At 47.2% G+C, this 14,179-nt stretch overlaps 2 protein-coding genes across 3 annotated transcripts in view; one reads left to right on the forward strand and one right to left on the reverse strand.

Annotated features, from left to right (window-relative positions):
- Window positions 1-5,574, reverse strand: part of LOC115100326 (nucleoprotein TPR-like) — a gene marked incomplete at its 3' end in the record, with an annotated part of 228,078 nt that extends 222,504 nt beyond the window's left edge. Inside the window, exon 1 of the mRNA XM_029618746.1 lies at window positions 5,389-5,574. Within this exon, the coding sequence (XP_029474606.1) occupies window positions 5,389-5,539 (151 nt within the window). The remainder of the gene's footprint in view (window positions 1-5,388) is intronic.
- Window positions 5,575-5,921: 347 nt separating this feature from the next.
- ODR4 (odr-4 GPCR localization factor homolog) overlaps window positions 5,922-14,179 on the forward strand; it is a 211,564-nt gene continuing 203,306 nt past the window's right edge. Inside the window, exon 1 of one of the 2 annotated variants that reach the window (XM_029618805.1) lies at window positions 5,922-5,942. In XM_029618805.1, the coding sequence (XP_029474665.1) occupies window positions 5,923-5,942 (20 nt within the window). In that variant the 5' untranslated portion in view covers window position 5,922. The remainder of the gene's footprint in view (window positions 5,943-14,179) is intronic. The other variant, XM_029618806.1, reaches the window with a different exon arrangement.

Below are 14,179 nucleotides of genomic sequence, written 5' to 3' on the forward strand. Positions count from 1 at the left end.
TACTAGAGAGAGAGAGAGCCTGTGTGTATGTGTACTAGAGAGAGAGAGAGCCTGTGTGTATGTGTACTAGAGAGAGAGAGCCTGTGTGTATGTGTACTAGAGAGAGAGAGAGCCTGTGTGTATGTGTACTAGAGAGAGGGAGAGCCTGTGTGTATGTGTACTAGAGAGAGGGAGCCTGTGTGTATGTGTACTAGAGAGAGGGAGCATGTGTGTGAGGCAGGGAGGGACAGGAAGCCTGTGTGAGGGGCAGTACTGAGAACGGGGTCAAAATCTGGGACTGGCATTAGAGTGGAAAGGGTTGAGCCTAGTGGTGAGGGGAGAGATACTGGCAGGTGGAGGAGTTGGGGTCTGAGAGGGAAGTGGCCAGGGGAGTAGAGAGAGCGAGTGGAAGGGACACTCTTACAGTGAATTTCTAGGGAAATTCTGCATCTTTAAGTAATAACTTTTTCCTGTATTAAATTGTGTTATTTTGACCAATATAAAGTTTGCAGAATTAAGTTTTGTGCGCAGAATTCCCCCATGAGTAATCTGTGTAACCAGTGATAAAAATCATCCTCACATTCATTCACTAAGCTCAGAAAAAGCAAGTTTGCTTACTGTAACTGGTGCTCCCCGTAGACAGCAGGATGGCATCCGATTGCACAAAAAGGAAAATTGGTCCTTACCTGCTAATTTGTGTTCCTGTAGTACCACGGATCAGTCAAGGCTCCTGGGTTTATGCATCCGTACCAGCAGATGGAGACAGAGAGAAAGAGTCTCACTGACACTGCTTAATAACCCCCAGTGCCACCCGCAGTTCCTCAGTTTTGAACTGTACCCAAGCAATAGAACAAAACATCTGAAAAAAATCCAACAAATCATAACTCTCAAACTATATCACAAAAATGTCTTTCATAAGAAAAAAAGAACAGCTGAGCGGGTGACTCTCCACTCCCTGAAATCGAGCGGGTTCTGGACTGATCCGTGGTACTACAGGAACAAAAATTAGCAGGTAAGAACCAATTTTCCTTTCCCTGTTCGTACCCGGATCAGTCCAGATTCCTGGGATGTACCAAAGCTTTCTCAACCAGGGTGGGACCTGGAGAGTCCCGCTCTCAGAACACTCTCGCCAAAGGAGGGAGACCCTGAATCTCCCACATCCAAAGGATAGTGTCTTGCACAGGTATGTGGCAACTTCCAAGTCGCTGCTCTGCAAATCTCCCGAGGAGACACCAACTGAGCCTCCGCCCATGAGGCCACCTGCGAGTGCGTAGAATGGGACCGCAAGCCCTCCAGAACTTCATGACCTCCAGTAATGTAAGTGGACCCAATCACCTCCTTCAACTGACGCGCAATATTAGCCTTAGAAGCTCTGAAACTTTGCCTCGCACTGCTCCACAATACAAATGGTGGTGGGACCTCCTGAAATCATTTGTCACCTCCAGATAGCACAAAAGAGCTCGCCTAACATCTTAACTGCTTGAACTCCTTCAGTGTCGCTCTCCACAGAGGCTCAAACGGCACCGCAAACAAACCTCAGAGGACCAGATTAAGGTTCCAGGATGGCAAACTCTTCTGACCGGAGGACGCAAATTCTTTGTTCCTGTAAGAAACTGAACAGCATCCGGATGAGCTGCGAGAGCGTAACCCTTGATCTTACCACAAAGGAAGCCCAAGGCCGCCACTTGTTCTTTAAGAGAGGAAGGAGACAAGCCCTTCGCGAAAAGAATAAAGGACAAAATGTCAGGAACGGAGGACTTGAGAGCTCGGACTGCATGAGCAGCGCACCAGGACTCAAACTCCTCCCATACTCCAACGTAAGCCATATTAGTGGACTTTTTTCTGGCTTGCAATAAGGTGGTTATGACAGTTTCTGGATAACCTCTATACCATAACCTTCACCTCTCAAAAGCCACGCCGCTAGACAAAAGTGAGCAACCTGGTCGGAAAATATGGGGCCCCGACGAAGGAGACCCTCCAGATGACCGAAGCAAATAGGTACAATCACCACCAGATTGATTAGATCCGCGAACCACAGATTCCGCGGCCACTCCAGGGCGACCACGACCACCCCTCCGTAATGTTTGTCTATGTGACGCAACACTTTTCCCACTAACAGCCGGGGGGGAAGAACACATACAGGAGGACCCCGTGTGGCCAAGGCAGAACTGGAGCATCGACACCTTCGGCCCTGTGTTGACATCTCCGACTGAACGAAACAAAACGCTTTGGCATTTTGAAAAGTCGCCATGAGTGCCACATGAGGAGAACCCCACTGATCTCGAACGAGTTGCATTGCGGATTCGGATAATTACCACTCACCCAGTTCAACTCAAGAAATCCGCCGGAATATTTTCGACTCCGGCTATGTGGGACGCAGCTATGCGCTCTAGGTGTCTCTCTGCCCAAAGATTCTCCCAAGGTACTGCTTGGCTCTTGGTTCCACCCTGCTGATTGATATAAGCCACTGTCGTCACATTGTATGAAAGTATGAGGTCAATCTGTGAGGATTCTAACAGCAGAACTCCCTCAAGGCCAAACTGAATGCCCTGGTCTCCAACCGACTGACAGACCAGGCAGATTCTCTCGCAGACCATGCACCCTGGACAGAGTTTTCATTGACAAACTGCTCCCAATCCACAGAGACTTGCATCGGTAGTAACTATCCCCAAGGTCCACCCCCCCCAAACGAGATTGGAAGTCTGAAGCCACCAGGAAAGGCTCTCTTGCCTCGCCCTCGAGGGGCAACGTTTTTTGAAATTCCTCGGATATCAGCTGCCAATGAGCCAAAAGCGCCCTCTGTAAGTCTCAGATGGGAAAATGCCCACGGCACCAATCCCAGGGTCGAAATCGGTGCACCTCCAGAGCCACGTTGACCTTCTTCAAGTTCAGGAATGGACAGAATGTTCCCTCCTTCTTTGGAACCACAAAGTAAATAGAATACCTCCCCTTGCCTTTCTCTTCGCGAGGAACGGGGACAATGGCCCCTAGACTCTGGAGCCTCTGGATGGTCTGCTGAACAACACGCTTCTTTGCAGGGGATCCGCAGGGAGATACCAGGCACAGGTTTCTGAGTGGATGAACAAACTAACGCGTAGCCCTGTTCTAGAATGCTTAGAACCCATAGTACCGACGTGATCTTGGCCCACTCCTGGTAAAAAAAAATAAAAAAATAAGAGTCAGTTGACCCCCGGATGAGCGGAACAGAGGAGTGGGCTGGCGGCATCTCATTGGGAGGACTTTGCGCCACCCGCCCCCTGGCCAGGCACCTCACAGTTGGTTTTGCAACCATGAAAGCATTGGGACCACCGTGTCTGAGCTCGGCTCTGCTGGGGGGGGGGGAGGGGAGAGAGTGATCCCAAACTCCGCCAGGACATACGGGATAAGAGGAGACAATTCGTCGTGCTAGAATAAGTGAACCACCTTAGGATCATCACCCTCCACAGAAGGTGGTTGGACATGGTTGTCTCCTGCATCAGGACCAACCGGGGAAGGAGCAACCTCACCAAGGCCATCTTCTTGATCTGAACCCTTCGAGGAGACCTCCGAGCCCCCCCTCCCACCTCGTGCGTGCCACGGGGGCTTGCACTGTATGGACTCAAATAGCGATCGGCGTCTCCCCCGACCTGGAAGCTTTCTTAGGTGGCTCTTTACTCCTCCTGCTCCTGGAAGCCCCTCTCTTGCGAGCACTGCTGGCCAAGAAGGCCTGGTGCATTAAAAGCACAAACTCTGAATCCAAGATGGTGGATCTGACCTGACGCGCCTGAAGTTGCTCCTTGCAATCTTTCTTTTGGAATACTATTTTTCCTCATTATGCCACATACAGCGAGGAAACGGCGAGCCAAAGAGCGAGAGGCTCTATTTGCTTTCCCGGTTTTACCTTTTCAGGTCCCAGACGCCCATGCACTCCGGGAAGCTCCTATTCCAGGAGTTAGTTCACTGCGGGGTGAGCGGGAAGATTTTGAACCAGCTGCCCCACAAGAACTTCAAACAACTCTGTCCCTGAAGATCAGAGGCCTCCAGCGAACCCAGCGGAGGCACAACTTTCCAGCCACCCTCGTATTTCGCAATTGGGTGAAGAAGAAGAGGAAGTCAGCTTGAGTCTGGAGAGCAGGATAGGACATGGAAGCCTGATGTTCAGGAGCCATGCTCCACAAATAGAACAGCAGCCCACATGAGGCACGACTCCCCAGCAGCAATCCCTATAAAAGCGCAGATATCAACAGGGGGGGGGAGAAGGAAGGAGAACACGATCACAAATACAAGCTCACTGCCCCATGTGCGATCCCTCGCACTGGCAAGGCTTCCTTCTCCCGGTCAGCAGCTCCTACCCTGCTGCAAGTGCACGGGAGCCCTGTCTCTCTCTTTTTTTTTTTTTTTGGTAAAACCCAGAGTAAGAAAGAAAAGGAGGGATACTTCTCTGAGGACATGGCAGAGGCTGCAGGCTAAAGAGGAGGGAGCTGGTTCCACAGTTATCACCCGTGGCACCCAGATGAGCCCTTGACCCACAAGCAGGGGGAATGGTCCCACCACGACCTAACAAACTTCTGGGAGGATAATCTCCTAAAGAAAATTTCCTTTGCTGCTTTATCTTTTCTTTTTTTGTAAACTTGGGTACAGAACCGCATGTTTTGCACCATCTCCTAGAGCCAGAGAAATACTGAAGAGTAGCAGGTGGCACACCAGGGTTATAAAGCAGTGCCTATGAAACTTTCTCTGTCTCCATCTGCTGGAAGGGAGGCAAAACCCAGGAGCCTGGACTGTGCTGGGTACGTACAGGGAACAATTCTTTCCAATTCCAAACGCGGTGACCTGCTCCAAATTATTGGAGTAACATTTTACACAGGATGTACCTACGTCATCATAGCCTGCTCCTTGCCTGGCAAAATGTTCTAATTTCACCACACTTTGCGTAAATCAGCTCTTCCTTCGAAGATGGTCAAATCTATTACTCCTCAGTCCTAGGAAGATGCCCCCCCCCCCTCCCTCCCTCCCTCCCTCCCTCCCCTTGTTTTGATTGCGGATGTTCCCATTTATTGCTCCCTACGTATCTGCCTTTACCACTATTTGGTACTCTGGCTGTCTCCTCCCAGACAGTCGTTCAATATTATTTATTCTATTCTTTGTATTCTAATAAGTGGTATTTCCTTCCTTCATCATGGTCTCCTGCTCCTCCTTGGACATGCTGCGTTATTCTTCTGTGTTTAAAGAACACGGCTCCTACATTCACGGCCACAATACTTGCACGAATACTAAACTATTTTTGTGGATTTTCATGTTTAATGATACCCAAAAAACCAAAGAATCCAAAAGACCCCTGCAATCCAGAAAACTGAACATTGGGAGATATTTAAGCAGGAGAAGAGTCACCACGAGCCCTCTGCCCAGCCTCGCTGCCTCCTCCCTTACCGCTGTCCACCTTGAACTTCTCGTGCCGGGCCTTCAGAGAGTCGATTTCGCTCTGCTGGTCGGCGAGAAACTTCTCCAGTTTGCTCTGCACGGGCTTCGGCAGCTTGGCCATCTCCGCCCGCTCCAGCACTTGCTGCAGCACCGCCGCCATCTTGGCCGGAACCCACCGCGCCACCGTACGTCCAGGGGAACGGGACTGCGCCTGCGCTAATCATACCGCCGCGAACGCTGGGAAAGGTCCAAGAATACGTGCGTTTCAAGCCTCGCTTTAGCCAAGAGTCGTAGTTGTTGTAGTCTGTGATTGGTTGATTATAATGACGAGCCTGGAAGTGCCAGACATGCGGAGACAGTGAGCTTGGTAGGTATAACATCAGAAGCACAATTGGACATAAAAAAATTAAAGCTGATGGATCGAGCGCTTTCATATAAGTTGTTTCAGAGCTAATGACGGCATGGATTTCCCGCTGTTGACATGCACGGTGCTATTATCGGAACGCTGCATTCTTTTTGCTTGAAGTTTGCGTTGAGGACTGCATGTTGATCTCAAAAGCATTGTTAGTAACAGCATGAAAACGAAATGTTATAATTGTATGGACTGCTAGGTGATTAAAGCTTTAAAGTGAAAGCAGGAGATCTTGCCGGTGAGGAGCTCTATGTGCACGTTGGGGCCATGTGTGGTAGCCTAATGTGTTGGTAGGCTTGTAATTTCAGGCCTGGTTCCATACAAGAAAGACTTGCAGAGCTGTCAAGTGCCCCAGTCACTGGCTGGGAAGAGTTTAAGTCCGTTCTTATTTTTTTAACTCCCTCCTGCAAGCTGGTATTTGTAGTGTTGATGAGGAATGGAAGAAGCATAAGTACAAAACAAACAGAGACTCAAGAAGTTGAATCATTTTTACTTGTAAGACCTTAGTTAAGTTCCCCTCTGTAAATATTAAGCAATTAAGCACTTAATCAGGGCTTCCTACACCTAATGTGGGAATCCCACAGCCAATGACTATGCAAATGATATCCAGAAAACCCGTCTGGCTGTGGGGTCACCAGGACAGGTTTGGGAAGCCCAATTTCTCTTCAGTGTGAGTGCTGGCTAGGAGAAGTGTTGAAAAGCCTTTTCACTTCCGCTTTTGGCAGTAACCGGAAGCCTGAATGGCATGCTCCTGGGAGAATTCTGCCCAAAAATGTTAATTTGTATGCAAGCAAATTTAAAATTCTATGCATAGTATTTACAATTCTGCATACATTATTTATCAGAATAACAGGTCGATATTCAAAAGCCATTTAGACGGATAACTGAAAAGTTATTCGTCTAAATGGATACCCAGCTATATCCGATTTTTTTTCTGGCTAAATTTTAGCCAGCAAATAAGTTATGGGGCTAGAATTTAACCGGATTAATTGGGGGCATTCTAGGAGTGTAACTGGAAGGAGTTGTTAGCTGGCAAAGTTAATCAGCTAACTCCAATATTCAGAGTTAGTCAGTTAGATTAGCTGGTTAAGTCTGTCAAGTCAAAGAGCTGCCCTAGAGTCAGCTGGCGATGTTCAGTGGTGTGGCTGCCCTACTGAATATGCCTGCAAAGTGAGCCGGCTAACTTTCCTACCCGAATATAGACCTTGATATAATTTAATTTAAAATACAAGAGAAGAATTGCTACTTAAAGAATTTAACATTTTTTATACACATTCCCCCCGGAGGACTGTACAAGTACATTATAAGATCCAGCCCCGTAGTTTCTCCTCCACCCACTCTCTGTCTCTGGTGTACGCACATCCTTTCTTTTCCTAGCTCTTTCCCCCCCAAAATCAAACCTCTCTCGTACCCACTCAGTTTAAACAACAACATTCCTAAAAATGTCTCGTTTGAGAACATAACTATCCCCACATCAGAAAACATTTGCCATCTCGGTATCATATTGGACCCCCAAGCTAGACATGCAGTCCCATATTAAAGCTGTGATAAAGTCATCTTTCTACAAACTCCGCTTGTTAAGACCAAGTAAACCATTATTTGATTTCTCTGATTTCTGTACAGTTCCCCAATCATTAATATTAAAATGAATTTCAGTAATCAATATTTGTTATGATGAACTCCCTTTACCATTCCGCCTTTGCAATTAATACAAAATATAGCAGCCCAGTTACTATCCAGAACCAAAATACATGGACATATTTCCCCTATTCTGTTGAATCTACACTGGTGGATAAAATATAAAACTCTTATCTATTATATATTTATTTTATTTATTTATGAGCTTTTCTTTACCGACATTCGTAAAAACACATCATGCCGGTTTACAAAGAACTGAAAAGGAAGAAAATTACAAAAAATGAGGGGAAGGGGAGATTGGGCAGGCAAGAAAAGGGGAGAGGAGGGATGGGAGAAAGGAGATAAGGTGGAAATAAAGGAAAGGAGATGGAAACGGCAATAATAAACTGAGTACAATAGGAACTGTGTACAGGAAATTGTATACAATAGGAACTATATACATCTTATATATCACTATATACATCTATAAAAATCTTGAATCAGTAACGGCTGCTATCATCGGTATACTATGGGAAGTTAAACTTTGTTGGGCTGGGAAAGGAGCTAAGGTGAGAGCAAAGGAATGAAGGGCAAGAAAGAATGGTTCAAGGAAGGCAGATCATGGAAGTACTGTTCAGGGGAGACAGTCTATGTTTGGTTCACATCAGGGTAGGCCTGCTTAAAGAGCCAGGTCTTGACTCCTTTCTTAAAGTTGTGTAGGGATGGCTCTAGACGGAGGAAAGTGGGGAGGGAATTCCAGAAGGTGGTACCAGCGATGGATAAAGCCCTTTCCCTGGTGAGGGTCAGATGTGCAGATTTGAGGGATGGGGTGTGAAGGGTGCCTGCAAGGGCAGTTCTTGTGGGGCGGTCAGTGGAGCGGAAACGTGGCATTTCATCTAGCCAAGTGTGATTGTGTTTGTATAATGAACAATGAAGGATGGTAAGGGTTTTGTATTGTGAGCGGAAGGAAATAGGCAGCCAATGCAGGTCCTTTAAAATGGGGGTGATATGGTCCCTTTTACGGATGTTAGTTATGACCCTTGCCATGGAGTTTTGTAGAATCTGGAGGGGTTTGATGGTGGAGGTGGGAAGGCCTAGTAGGAGGGAGTTACAGTAGTCTAGTTTCGTGAGCATGGTGGTCTGTACTACAGTACGGAAATCTTGAGTTTGGAGGAGGGGTTTGAGTTTTTTAAGGACATTTATTTATTTATTTATTTATTTATTTATTTTGAGTTTTTTATATACCGACAACCATTTGCACATCGTATCGGTTTACATATAACTTGTAACTATTCGGCAGTGCCTTTACATAGAACATACATAGCCTTAATTTATAGAAACCCCCCTTTAGGAGAAATTTGATGTAGGGTTTGAAATTTAGGTGTTGGTCTATGAGGACACCTAGGTCTCTTGCTGATCGAGGCTGAGAGTGGGCTGTGGCCGTATTCTGGCGTGTGGGGTGGGAAATACGGTCAGGATGATTGGAGATAATAAGAAGTTCAGTTTTTGATGCATTTAGAGCTAGGTGGAGGTTAGATAGCAAGGAGTTTATAGAGGCAAGGCATGATTCCCAGAATTGCATAGATTCATTTATGGATTTTTGAATCGGGATGAGAATCTGCACATCATCTGCATATAAGAAGAATTTCAGGCCTAAGTCGGACAGTAGGTAGCATAGTGGCAGGAGATAAATATTGAAAAGGGTAGAGGATAGGGAGGATCCTTGAGGGACACCTTGTGTGATGGGGATGTGTGAGGATTCGTACTTATCAATTTTTACTAGATACTCTCTGTGGCTGAGATAGGAGGAGAACCAGGAAAGGGCTGTGTCTGCAATACCTATGTCTGCCAAACGGGTCATTAAGATTTGGTGGTTGACAGTGTCAAAGGCTGCCGAGATGTCTAGGAGGGCAAGTAGGTACGAGTTTCCATGGCCCATGCCTTTGAGTATGGTGTCTGTCATTGCTAGTAATAGGGTTTCGGTATTACGGGCTTTACGGAAACCAAATTGTAAAGGGTGGAGGATATTGTGGTCTTCTAAGAAGTCAGTGAGTTGCTTGTTAACCACTCTTTCAATGATTTTGGAGATGAAAGGCAAGTTGGAGATGGGTCGGAAGTTGGCAGGGTCTATGGGGTCAAGGGTTGTTTTTTTGAGGAGTGGCCTGACTACAGCAAGTTTAAGTGGGTCTGGGATGCAGCCAGAGGTGATGGAGCAGTTGATTAGGTCAGCAATGGGTTTTGCAATGGTGGAGGTGATACAGAGGAGGGTTTTTGAGGGAATGGTGTCTGAAATGTGGGTAGATGGTGTCATCTTTTTTAGAATGGCCTCAATTTCTATGCTGGTGGTGGGGTCAAAAGTTCTAAGCTTGCTCCTAATGTCGTTGGGTAGAGGGGTGGAAGGGGAGGGCTTAGTGGGGAAGCGAAGGAGAATGTTATCAATTTTATTCTTGAAGTACGATGCTAGTTCTTCGCATCTATCAGTGGCGTTTGTCTCGTTGAGTGTAGGGGTGATGGGGTTTGTGAGTTCTGTAATGTACGCGAATAATAACAACGACTGGTTATCGGCTAGTCTTCATTTATACACCCCTGCCAGAAATCTAAGGTCAAAAAATCAATTCCTTTTGCAAATCCCTTCACCAGCACTAACAAGATTAGTTACAACACATGAACGGGCATTTTCCATCGCAGGTCCGATCCTCTGGAATTCAGTACCACTTATATTGAGAACTCAATGCAATCCAAAAGATTTTTAAAAAGCCTTAAACATTACTTATTCAATCAGGCATTTGCAGAACTAAGCAATCCAAAGTAGCCACCAATCCTCTTGTTGTGAATTTTCTTGTATGTTACACTTTTGTTTTATTTTATTGTACCTCATATCTTGATGTCTTTCACTGATTTGCTTTTAATTGATTCTGTGTTTGTTATAATTATTGTGGTTGTTTCGTTGTCACCTGCCCCGAACCTTGTTGAGTGCGGGATATAAATCCCTTTTAAATAAATAAACATCCAGTGCTATCGCTCCCACCCTTCTCCACTCCAGGCTCAAGAATCCACCCCATCTCAGTTCTCTCTCCTAACCACCAGACTTAACCTCCAGTTCTCTCTCACTCACCCCACATTCAAACCCCACCAGCTCACTTTCCTCACCATCTCAGGCTCATCACCAATCCCCCTTTGCTGTCTCTCCCTTCCTCTCCCCCACCTCAAGCCTTCTTCTCCCCCCTCACCCTGCCCCAGGCTTAATTACCACCTCCCAGGACTCTCTCTCCCCATCCCAGCCTTAATAGCCACGTTCCAGTACTCTCTCTTCCTCTCCCCTCTCCCCAAGCCTCACGCTCCCTTGCTCACCCCCCCTTGTCTTTCTCCCTCTCCTTCACCCTAGGCTCAATTCCCACCCCTCCCTCATGTCGCTTTCTCTCTCCCTTCCTTACCCTCATGCCAGGCTTAATACCCACCCCCTATGTCTCGCTCTTCCTCTCCCCCCCAACCCATGTTCATGCCCACACACCATATCTCTTTCCCTTCCTCCACTCCAGGCTCAATACTGCCACTCCCATGTCTCTCTCTCTCTTCCACTTCCCTACTCCGGGCTCAACACCCATTCCCAGCTGTCTCCTCTTCCTCCCTCAGCCCACCCCAGACTCAGTTTCCCCCAGGCCTCTCTCCTCCAGTCCCCCAGGCTCAACCTTTCTTCCAACAGGCTCAACTCCCCTCCACCTTTGCTTCATTTTTCTGTTGCTGCCCCTTTACGCCTGCCAGCCTCGATGTTTCCGTGTGTCCCCAATATGTGAAAGAGGAGAGACTCCAGGATAGCTTTAAAAAAACAAATACAAACCACTCCAGCATAACAGAAGGAGCCAGTGACCGTGAGTCAGGCTTGGGGGCAGGTTAGATGCAAGAAGGGTTTGAACGGTGGGTGCAGTATGGAAGAGAAGGAAACACTGTTGGAATAAAGGAGACTGCCTCTTTCCTCTTCTGCCTGGCACAGACCCATGCACTGGACTTCTCCCTCCCGCTTAAGGGCCCATTGCTGTTGCTGGCAGTTAATTCTGCGCAGGTGGGGGATGTGCAGATTATGCCTTTGCTCGGTTGCCGCAGAATTCTCCCAGGAGTAAAATGGCTTCTGACAGAAGTTTCACTCCTATCCGAGGCCCCGATTTGTAATAAAATGTGAGTAGTACATGTGTGCTGAATTTCAGCGCACATTTCCTCTACTCACCCACTGAAAAGAAAAGCTGCTGCTTCAGGGGTTAAGCTAATGATAAATATGCTGATACATCTGGAGTTTAAAGAAAGCAGGTTGATCAGAAAACAGGCACCCAAAGACAGCTTAGCAAGGAAAAATGCACAAATTGTGTTTTATACGCATAAATACTGAGTTTCAAACCCCCTGCCTCAGGACCAGCCCCAGAAATTTCCTCCTGAGAGTAGTAAGTCTACCACAAAGTCTGTAGCAATGTGTGTCTATAGCTCGTCTGGTACTGATAAGGGTTGGAGTAGGCCCCAAGGACGACCGGGAGGCATCTTCTGTCTGGCACAATTAGCACAGGAAGCAATGTAGGAGAATGTGTCTTCCTTCATGGTGGGCCACCAGTAAAACTTTTGAAGTTTAGACAGAGTTCTGTGTTGACCAGGGTGTCCAACCAGTTTGAAGTCGTGAGCCCATGCTAGCAGCTTTTTTCTGAGATTCTTGGGTACGATGGTTTTACCTGCAGTTACTGAGTGAGTAGCTGCCAAAATAACTCTTTTCGGGTCGATGATATGTTGCGGTTCCTCTGGGATATCCTCAGAGAGGAAAGAGCGAGATAGGGCATCTGCTCTGATGTTCTTATCTCCAGGGAGATATTCAGCACAAAGTCGAATCTGTTGAAAAACAGATCATCTCGCTTGCCTATGGTTTAGGCGCTGTGCGTGGTGGAGGTACTCCAGATTCTTATGGACTGTGACCTGATGTTGCGCTCCTTCGAGCCAAGGGCACCACTCCTCGAATGCCATCTTTATAGCCAGGAGCTCTTTATCTCCTATTCCGTAATTTTTCTCTGCTGGAGAGAAGCGACGAGAGAAGAATGAGCATGGGTGTAAGGCCTTGGAATCACCAGCGTGGCTTAGCACGGCCCCTACGCCGACGTCTGAGGCATCGACCTCAATGATGAAGGGCTTAGTGGGATCCGGGTGTCGGAGACTCGTCTTGCTCGAGAAGGCATCTTTTAGTTTCTGGAAAGCAGTTATTGCCTCCGAAGACCAATTAGCAACATTGGCACCTTTCTTCGTCATAGCTGTAAGCGGAACAGTGGGTGAGGAGTAGTTCTTGATGAAGGTTTTGTAATAGTTGGTGAAACCTAAGAAACGTCTGAGAGCCTTCAGACAAGTGGGTTGTGCCCAATTCTTAATGCTCTCCAGGTTTTGTGGATCCATCTGGAAACCTTGGTTGGAAACAATATAGCCCAAGAAAGGCACTGATTCCTTGTGAAATTCGCACTTAGACAACTTAGCATATAGATGGTTCTCACGGAGTCTTTGCAGCACTCTTTTGACATCCTCCAGATGAGTGGTCATGTCTTGGGAGAATATCAAGATGTCATCTAAGTATATGACGACACATTTATAGAGGAGGTCCCGGAAAATGTCGTTCATTAAATTTTGGAAGGAGGCCGGGGCGTTGCACAGGCCAAAGGGCATCACTAAATATTTAAAGTGACTGTCCCGAGTGTTGAAGGCCGTCTTCCATTCATCGCCTGAGTGTATGCGAAGTAAGTTGTAGGCTCCCTTAAGATCAAGCTTGGAGAATATTTTGGCTCCCTGTAGTCTGTCAAATAGCTCTGAGATGAGAGGTAGAGGGTAACGATCTTTCACCGTTATCTCGTTGAGACCTCTGTAATCTATACACGGACACAATGTTCCGTCCTTCTTCCCCACAAAGAAGAAGCCTGCGCCAGCAGGAGACTTGGAGGGTCTTATGAAGCCTTTTTGGAGGTTTTCCTGAATATATTCGGACATGGCTTTATTCTCTGCCACGGAGAGGGAATACCCGTCCCTTGGGTGGTTCAGTGTTAGGCTTCAGATTAATAGTGCAGTCATAGGATCTGTGAGGCAGTAGTATGTCTGCAGCTTCTTTAGCAAAAACACCTTGAAACGATGCATATTGAGGCGGCAACCTCGGCATCACTGGGGTAGTTGGCATGCAGGGTATCGGAGCGACCTCCATCAGGCATTTACCATGGCAGTCTGGACCCCAACGTGAAAGCTCCAGAGTAGCCCAATTGAATTGAGGCATATGCTGATGCAGCCACGGTAGCCGCAGTACTATAGGGTGCATGGCCTTCTCTAAAACAAAGAAGGAGATTGTTTCAGAATGGAGTGCACCGGTCCGTAGACATACTGGTTCGGTGAGTTGGGTTACTTCACCCAGTAAGGCCTCTCCATGAATGGACGACAGAAGTAGTGGAGACTTCATAGTGGTAGGGGGAATCCGCAAGTGCTCCACTAATTGTTGAAGAATGAAATTGCCTCCTGCCCCTGAGTCCACTAGGGCAAGAGTCCTCCCATAGGACTTAGGTCTGCCAGTTTCCCGGACATATAGGGCATGTTTGAACAGCATGGCCAGCTTGTCCACAATACATGCACAGCCCTAATTTCTTCCGTGTCTTCTCTCTTTTGATGTCAGATGGCTGTGGCCTAATTGCATTGGTTCTTCTTCGCCAGCAACTGGACCCGAGGGAACAGGCCTGGGTGTGGACTTAACTCGAGCTTCACCCTGAAAGGGTCTTC

This window comes from Rhinatrema bivittatum, chromosome 10 (genome assembly GCF_901001135.1).
Source record: "Rhinatrema bivittatum chromosome 10, aRhiBiv1.1, whole genome shotgun sequence".
Lineage (NCBI taxonomy): Eukaryota > Metazoa > Chordata > Amphibia > Gymnophiona > Rhinatrematidae > Rhinatrema > Rhinatrema bivittatum.